At 33.6% G+C, this 9,444-nt stretch overlaps 1 protein-coding gene across 1 annotated transcript in view; it reads left to right on the top strand.

Moving 5' to 3' along the window:
* Positions 1–206: 206 nt before the first annotated feature.
* Positions 207–9,444, top strand: part of LOC149793120 (transmembrane protease serine 9-like) — a 49,720-nt gene continuing 40,482 nt past the window's right edge. The window contains exons 1-2 of the mRNA XM_089968953.1: positions 207–353; positions 4,332–4,520. Of these exons, the coding sequence (XP_089825079.1) occupies positions 284–353; positions 4,332–4,520 (259 nt within the window). The 5' untranslated portion in view covers positions 207–283. The remainder of the gene's footprint in view (positions 354–4,331; positions 4,521–9,444) is intronic.

Here is a 9,444-nt window from a genome sequence, read left to right as displayed (position 1 = left end):
AATTCAAATCTTGATGACTGATCTATTTTTCAACCACTGGATAGGAAATGTTCAGTATACACTAAAACAATTCTCACGAGGTTGATTTCAATATTTAATATTTTGACTTTATGTGCTCGTCTATAGAGTAAGGTTTGGTAGTCTCTGCTCTGGCGATAGATCTGTTACGGCAGAGATAAGAAGTTTATAACTTAATGGTCCAACATTTCATGATGTTGTGTATATTGGGCATTTCACTGTATCGGAGGATCTGGTTTGGACAAGGACGTTTCTTCGGTCTATCATGGCGAACTTGGTGAGGGTTACACTTTTGCTTCTCGCTGCTGTGGTTTTATCAGTGAAGTCTGTATCTGGTAAGAAGAAAAAGTCAATGATTACTTACCGACAATAATTCATTTTGATTAATTTATATATGGTCGTCTGAAGCATAACGGTTGAACCAGACCTTAGACGTAATGAAGGATAGGATGACGTAAAACATGACGTTATTATTCAAATATCAGTCTTATTTATAAATGGAGAAGTAATTCTAACAAAGAATAGTTCTGAAGAACATGTCAAACATATTATAAACAGAGCAAATATTTTGTAACTTACCTATGATAATCAGTTTTTTTTTAAACGGCTTAATTTGTATTTTTATTCTTTCGTATGAGCTTATTATAACTTTGTATTATTTTACATGGTCGCCAGTTCAACGTTCCTACTTTGTTAGTTGAAAATTGTACTTGGTTACGAATGAGTAATGTAAAAACAATGTCGGAACACTATTATGATAGACTGTTGCTCATTGTATAGGATTCCATTTCAGGTTGGATTGATCAAGTATGTGCATTTTTATTTGCAAACCAAGCCTGGATTTCACCAATAGAACCGATGTCTCAACTGAATTTAAGTCCAGAATCCATCAATCTGATTGGTTTAAATTTAAGTCTTACTTAAAACTGGCCAGTAAAATGTTGCTGAAACTGAAGCTTGGCCTCACTTTATTTAATTCCTTTCCGTCAAATTGACTAAAAATAACCTTAGAAAAGTTTGTTTTGTCTTACAGGCGAACTATTTTATAATATGCTTGTAAATATAACGTTGCATCTTATATAAAAATATTTTCTGGTGCCGAGAAATCACTTGTTATAGTTCTAAAATACAGTTCATAGTTAATTTGGTATAACATTATGAAATATGTAGTCAGTAATCATGAATACAGCACATTAACCGAGGTGAACTGTGGTTGTAATAGCTGCGGTCTTGGATATACAAAATTGACCCAATGCGTTTGTATGCATGTCATAAAAGGCAAATACATGTAATGGAAAAATGAACCGTTACTCCCGACCGAAACGGTGCTGAACAGATCCTACCATAATATCAGTTTGGACGGCTACTGTATCATGTCCTTTGGAAAAGCACTTTGCACCGATTGCCTCAGCACCGAATAAACCGCTTGTGTTGCTGTGCAGTCAAACGGCATATCAATCGACCTAGTGTTGTTGACCGTCTTGCTGACTCATCTTGTATTTCTTGCACGTGTCATTAAACGTTTTTCTATCTTAATTCTTAATATGTATTGTTCTCATATCTTAATGCTTAGCTATCGTATCGTATCGTATCTCTCTCTCTCTCTCTCTCTCTCTCTCTCTCTCTCTCTCTCTCTATATATATATATATATATATATATATATATATATATATATATATATATATATATATACTCACACAAAAGAAGAAAGAAAAGGAATCTTGCTGGATACTCCGCCTAAGAACATTGAAACCAAGCAGTTTAAACCAAGAAGACTAGAAATAGACAGCCAAGCACAAATAAAATCATCTTTTTGCATTCGGCACATTTGCTATTAAATAATTCTCTAAATCGGCTTATTAGTCACCCAATAACCTATAATTAATACTATAACAATGAAATATCCGGGATATAATTCGCGGTAACATAAATTTACATATAATAACGGATATCGATATGGCTCATCAATTTCTATGGCGATAAAAACATTTCAACATCAGCATCAAGTTGACATAAACAATTTCGGACTTTTATTCATGTCGAAATAGTTACGTAAAGTTTTGTAACCACAACGATTTTTCTGTAGTTTTTGTTTGTCTTGTCTCTGTTTTGTATTTGCCTTTGAAAAAATAAAGTGGTTTTTAAGAGGCTGTTGGTTAGACAAGAAAAGAAGGGTCACCATTACCGTCTGCATCATCACCAGTAAAACAACATTATCTCTTGAAATTAAAACTCTCTCGGGTTCTGACTTCACCAAGTGTAGTGGTTATGCAACCTCTGATTTTGATTCCCAAGTCAAATTTCAGCTCTCACATTTAACGTTTCTAACGATAACTTTCCCTAATACAAAACGTAATGTTTTATTTGATAGGTTTCTCTCCTAACACAAATTGCAACGTTTCATCGGCTAAAATTAAGTTCATCGGGAATCCATGGTTACCAGAACATGAACCTTTATCGGTGTCTATTAGATTTACTTTGGTTATGTATGCATTGATTTTGATCAGATTGGTTACCAGGCATACGCGTGGCAGGAAGCTCTTGTTACGACTATATTGTCTTAAACAAAGTCGGTGAAAAGAGCGAAAACCAAAACGTTTTGTAAAATTCAACAAATAATTATTTTCCCTACAATACAAAGTAATAAATGTAAAAAGAACTTACGGTATTGGGAATAAAATTTCAAAGAATCATACAAGTTTCAACGCAAGTCTTAATGATTAAAGTTCTGAATAAACTTTAGCGGCATTCCAAAATAAATCCAACGCTGGAAGTGCTGGTGTGTCTGTGATGGTATGTGTCCTTGTTATGTAAGAAGTCTTTGTTAAGTCACAATAATACAGTCCAAGAATATAGCCTTGTTTGAATGTCACTGTTTATCGAATTATCTTTTTCCAATAAAGTTTGTTTGAGCACTTTGTATTTCCAGAGAAGAATGTCTTGAATTAAATAATTTGACTTAATAAATTCCAGTCAGATTGACAAATGGACACAAAAAACTGATTATGCTCAGATCTTACAGCACGATTGAATAGTTTCTAGATAAACAAGATTATATAATCATCTACATGACCCCAGGTCACAATTAGCACTTTCTATTACCTAATGGAAAATTTTATTCTGGAAGGTGCTAAATATGTACAAGATACAATCTTACTTATAGCTGGAAGATCTGTTAATAGAATTATAATATAAAATGTGGTAAATATCAAATTTCATGAGGAATTTTCAATGTTCTGGACTCAAATTGAGATAAACATGTTGTTCACAAAACAAAAATCAATTTTTCTGGTCAGGTAGAAAATGAACTTGATTTTGGACGAGGTCAAGTCCAAAATATAATTATCTATAGTATATAATGAATAAAAAAGCCTAACAGAAAATGAAAATGAAATGTACTTAACACTCTGATCATGCTGGCATGACTTGACTAGTGTTTGTCAAGGGTTTATGTTTATGTATAAGGTTTATGTACTTTACTTTTTATCTAATGTTTATGTCCCTATTTTTTGGTTAACACAAACTGATTTTGCGTTATAGCGCATCAGTTGAATACAGTAGGCACTGTACATTGTAATTATTTCCAGATGATAGGAAGGCATGTATTATACGATGGTAATTGCTAATAGGTAAACATATTTAATAAGCCGCGAGTGTTACAAACAATTTATATTTTACTATTTTTTGAAACATCGTAAGAAGTGGCAAAGTCACAAACATGTAAAACCTATTGGAAACAACTCCTACAGAGCAGAACACGTGTATAGTAGTATTCGCACCATATTGTCATGTATACACCTTTGTGTTCACTGTTGTTCCAGAAAAGTAACATCAAACTTTGCAGCTACATGTACATGTTGAAAGAGTCAATTCTTTGATGAGTTTGAATGTTATGGACTTCGTCAATTTTTAGTGAAGATTTAGGAAGCAAAAAAACAAGTAAAATTTTTGTAGTGTCAGTTGATGAAATATTTTGACTTATTTATAATTACATTAAGATAATTTTATTCGTTTGTACTGTACTCATTTGAAGTTATATGGCCTCAAAACGCAGTTTAATAACCACATAAAATTGGTCATATACCATAATCTGTTCCTTAACATGTTTGAGTAATCATGGATGTTAAATGTTATAACTAATTAGAACTAAGAACTTTACAACACCAGCAGAAAACGGTAACTCAGTTGGTAGAGCGCTGGATGTAGAAGCCATAATTCGATTCCTACTCGGACCCTCTCTCTTCAAGTAAATACTATCAACGAGTATAATAAAGAAGAAGAAAACACATGACATTTACACTTTTACACACAGTCTGTCAGAGCAAGTACCATGGGCGATGTATCAACATTATCTCGACATGCCGCAGCGGAGAGACGCAGAGTTATAGTCATTGTGAGTTCCTGGAGGCCTGCTGCTACCACTCTGGCGGATCCACTTCCGGATCTGGCGGATCTTCCTCATCCGGATCACCGACCCCAGAACTCCTTTCCAGTGTAAACGGTATATATGACATTGTATTTGCTGCACTGTTGTGCGTATTTGAGAGAAAAGCACTGAACACTAGGATTATGAACTTGAAACTTGTCCATAGTAGAACATATGCCAGGTTTGTTCTGTCCTGCAATGCGTAATTAGGGGCACACATTTTTAAAAGGTGCATAGAAACACCGGAACACACCGAAACGCCGGAACGCAATAGAAACACCGAAACGCAATATCGTATATACTATAGCTGGAAATTGTGAAATTTGCGACATTTTTTATATAAAAAAATTGACATTTACTATTAATAGTGTCTAATCCAATTTTGTTTACATAAGTTTAATACTTAATCTATTACTAATAAATACATATTATTAATGATTAATCAATAATGCCTGGATGAATGAACATGAAAATCATCAGTTTAAATAGCCGTACAGTGTAAGTGTAACTATCAAGAATTATGCGCGAACAATTATTTTAATGATCTAAATACAGATATACAGGTAGAAATGGCATGTCAAATCAATTCCATATTTATTTTGGAATTTACACCACAAAAAAATTTTGGCCCGTGATTCAGAATAGTTACATTTTCCATATCGATTGTTCAATGATAATAATAATAACAAAAAAGTACACGCAGTTTTTCTTTTATAACAGCTTTTCGTCAATACCCATATATATTCACTTCTTTGTCAATGGCATTATTTACATATATTCCTAAAACATTAAGCTGCAAATAATGAAGCACTGGTCAGTGAAGATTAACACCAAGATTACAGTGAACCATTGATAGCAAACATCAGACCATTACAGATTATACAGATTGCAGTGCCGGTGTCAGGAAAGAATCAGCGATCACATTGTGCATTTCAAACTTCCTTTTCATGTTTTCTGTATAATTAGTATTTAATAGTCACAACACTTAATCCCAATTGAGACGCGAATACAAGTCTCTGGAATCACATCGCTTTTCCCTGCATCCAGTCTCAACAGAGCTAGATGTGTCATACGATTTTAACAGTTTTTCTAACGATTACTGAGACACCCCAGGCGATTATCGGTAAACTTCAACTATATGATACTTTTGCCGTTTTCTTCCCTTCACTCATAACGTTTTATCCATCATCGTTTATACTTTTATTTCTAATTCATTTATCTTTTAATGAACTATTCTTATTTTCCGTTTTCTGATATTTTGAGTAACTTATACATGGATAATTTATGTATCTTACAAATTACTGTTCGTACTGAAACGTTTTCACGTGTCATCTAAAGATGAAGGTTTTGAAAATAAATACCTTGAATTACGCACTTATATGATGAACACTGTGCCATATTGTTTCAACATAAATAATTGGTGTTTAAACCATTACACCTGTCTAAAATGAGTTTATTTTTGCACAGAGAAAATGCATGCTGTTTGATGATTGCACATTATTCATAGGTATCACATTATGGGTTTTGGACTTAGAGTAGAAAGAAGTTCGATTGCTTTCATGTAATTTTCTTACAGATGTTACATTTCTGTAACAGTTCTCGATTCCGTAATTGGACTTGTCTTTATGCATGTAATTTAAGATTTGTATATGATTGTTTTATTTTTTGAATATCCAGTGAATCGTCTGATCATATGAGATTATCTGATAGCCACATATTTAATCTCGAATTGTAACAGTAGCTTCAACAGTCTTGCCTACCCAGATTTTTTTTGTACATCATTTGATCTACACTAGAGAAACAGGCGTGGAAATTATGAATAAAGGTGTGCAGATTATTATCAATGTTTGCGTATATAATGCACCGAAAATGAACATCATTGAATTATTTACATTATTCATTAAGTTTTTATTATGAAATTCATAGTCACCATATGGAAATCAACACATTCTCTTAATAAACGCAATTAATGACCATTTGGTATTCGTAAGCACAAAATCCAAATTGATTAAGGCCTGCTGAACCATAGTCTTTATAAATTTATAACAGCGATATTATTGATTCGCTTAACTTCAAATGTTTTCTTTCAAAACTTTTTCTTAACTTTCTCAGATTCAGTAACTTGCGTTATTTTCTTTTTGGTACCGGTCCTTTATCACCCTAATCACCTCTCCCATACACATTTCTAAGGTACTGATATGAAGGCATCTCCAGATACAATTGCGGCGGATAATATGGCGTGTTTACCTTGCAGTCGGGGCATATGTATGTGCTATTTCAGAATACGAATTGATAACAGTGCATTTTTCTTCGTATAAAAGTGTTTAAACTCTGCAAATGTTTGGTCAGTTGGATATGTTCATTAGTAAATCAAGATAGATGGCTGAACTTCCCTGTGGCAAGTGTAAATTGGAATGTGACCATCATACCATTCCGTGCTCAGATTGTTGTAAATGGTACCATAGGAGATGTATTTATATGTTTCAGCAAGAACTTAAATCTTGGTCTTGAAAATCACGACAATTCCTCTGTGCATTTGAAGGTGATGAGTATGATGCAGGAGCGGCTTTATCAAGTTAAGGGGATTTAAATAATTTTATTTAGTATGTTATTAGTCTTCATTTTAGTAAATGTTTTCAATGAAGTTAACTTCCAAACTATTTTGAATGTAGTTTGCATTAAAAATATTGTCTTCATGTATACAAGGTACTATTTTCCTCAAACTAAGACAGTAACAATTGCTTCTTTATTTAAAAATATAAACGAAATTGAACTTAGTTTCTTACAAAAATCAATCAACGTAAATAATAACACAATATTCGTTGTGTTTTCACCAATTTTGTTATAATGTATAGGAGACCGTGTGCGTCCTTTTAGTCAAATACACTCAAATATATTGCACTCAAATATACTCAAAGACACAAAAAAGTCATTTTTATTTATTAAAAATCTCAGGATTTTACTGATCGCCATTGAACAAAAATGAACATTACATTAACCTATCATATAAATCTTGGACCGAAAGAAAAGACCGATCATATAATGGGCCAAGTACGTAATGTAGCATACTGACCAGTAGACTCAACAATGGCAACATCTCTGTCCATTAAACCGTCCACGCATGTGACCCGCTTTCTATAAGATGGTTGACATTGTATTGCTGTGTAGTTTTCGTCAAATTTTTTAACATTTAATTTTACACAAAGTAGTAAAAAAGATGTGTAATTTCAATTCGTATTTTTTTACTCTAAGGAGAAAGAACTCCAATTTCTTTACATAAATATATACGTGCTTGCATATATATACAAATAACAAAAAATTAAGCAGACTTTTTTCTGACTTTGCGGTGTTCAGTAGGACCGGTATGCAAATGACGCTATGGACCTACAACAGGGAAAGTGGCCGCTTTATATTCATCAATTACTGAATAAAAATCATACCAATACTACCAAAGATATATTTAATGGGTATATTTGAGTGTATTTGAGTAAAAAGACGTGCAGTACAAGTCCACATACCACCGGACATAGAAAAACTGTCAGGGATCGTATTCAGCAACTTGAGAATATGATTACACGAAGCCATCCTTTCGTAAGAGCTCTAACACGGACTAATGGAAAAACGTCATGCATTTTACTTTATGACGATGAACAGCTGACATAAAGAATATGTACTGCACTGGACAGACTGTTTTAGGAGTGGACAAAACATTTAATCTCTGTGACATGCATGTGACTGTGACTTCTTATAAACAACTTTCTGTAAATAGACAGCCTACAGGACAACCACCAGTTTTTATAGGACCTGTCGTCGTGCACGACAACAGCGACTTTGAGAGTTACTGCCACTTTTTCCATCATTTGAAGATGAAATTAGTAGACATAGATTTGACTAAACTCGTGATTGGAACCGACGATGAAACGGCAATGGTCAAAGCCATAACGACCGCAGTTCGAGATTCGATTCATGTCTTATGTACCAGACACCTTCGTGAAAACATTACGCGCAAATTTAACGACTACGATGTTGACAAAAAGGACCGAAATCTTATTTTTGACAAAATATATGGATTTGGAGGAATTATGGACGCTGATGACACAATTTGTTTTGAAGAAAAATGCAATAACTTGAAGTCTTTCTGTCGGAAAGTTTCCTCAAAATTTATTGACTAGTTTCAGTCAAGACTGAAAAATCAGTCGCTCATCAAGGTAAGCGGACCTACACGACTGGATTTGATCGACGACGAATGGACTAACAACAACTGCGAGTCCATTAACCACGTGTTAAAGCAAATTGTAGAGTGGAAATCGAAGCCACTGACATAATTTGTATCTCATTTAAATGACTTGGTGGACGGACAGTTAAAAGACTGGAGAAGTGTATTAATTGGGACTGGTGTATACCGACTCGCTGGATAGTCACTGGCAATTTCAAATTTCGAAGACGGACTGGGTGACACAAACTACCCAACAAAGAGAAAAACTCAATACAAAATTCAGACGAGTCATTATTACAGACAGTAAATACGTGATATCATCAGACGGACATTCAGAAATAGCCCCGAGGACACGTGGAAAGAAACCAGGACAAAGAAAACGACAACTAAACGAACGATCAGTGAGGAAACAAAAGACTAAGGCAAGCAAATAGCATAAGTTTAGATATGACATATTGCAACCAACGCACTTCTTGTTGCCTGATAATTTCTCTGAACCTATATAAAAACTTATATGTACTATTCATGTGTATCGCTTCACCCCGCTATTTTCAAACTGATTTTCATAATCACATACGCGGCAAATCCAATGTTTGATTGTTATGAAATATTATCTTTACATGGCAACATTTCTTGTTCATATTTTTTATAAGGTTTAAATTTCATATTAATAGGACTTTAATTTTATGGTAGGTTATGTAATGCTTTGTATATAACCTGGTATAAACTAGTAAATTGTCCTTTGGAATATATAATATGGCAAAGTGTTAATTACTTTATATA

Source organism: Sinohyriopsis cumingii, chromosome 8 (genome assembly GCF_028554795.1).
Source record: "Sinohyriopsis cumingii isolate HCF-2022 chromosome 8, ASM2855479v2, whole genome shotgun sequence".
NCBI lineage: Eukaryota > Metazoa > Mollusca > Bivalvia > Unionida > Unionidae > Sinohyriopsis > Sinohyriopsis cumingii.
The sequence above is the reverse complement of the archived record's forward strand: the minus strand, read 5'-3'. Positions and strand labels throughout refer to the sequence as shown.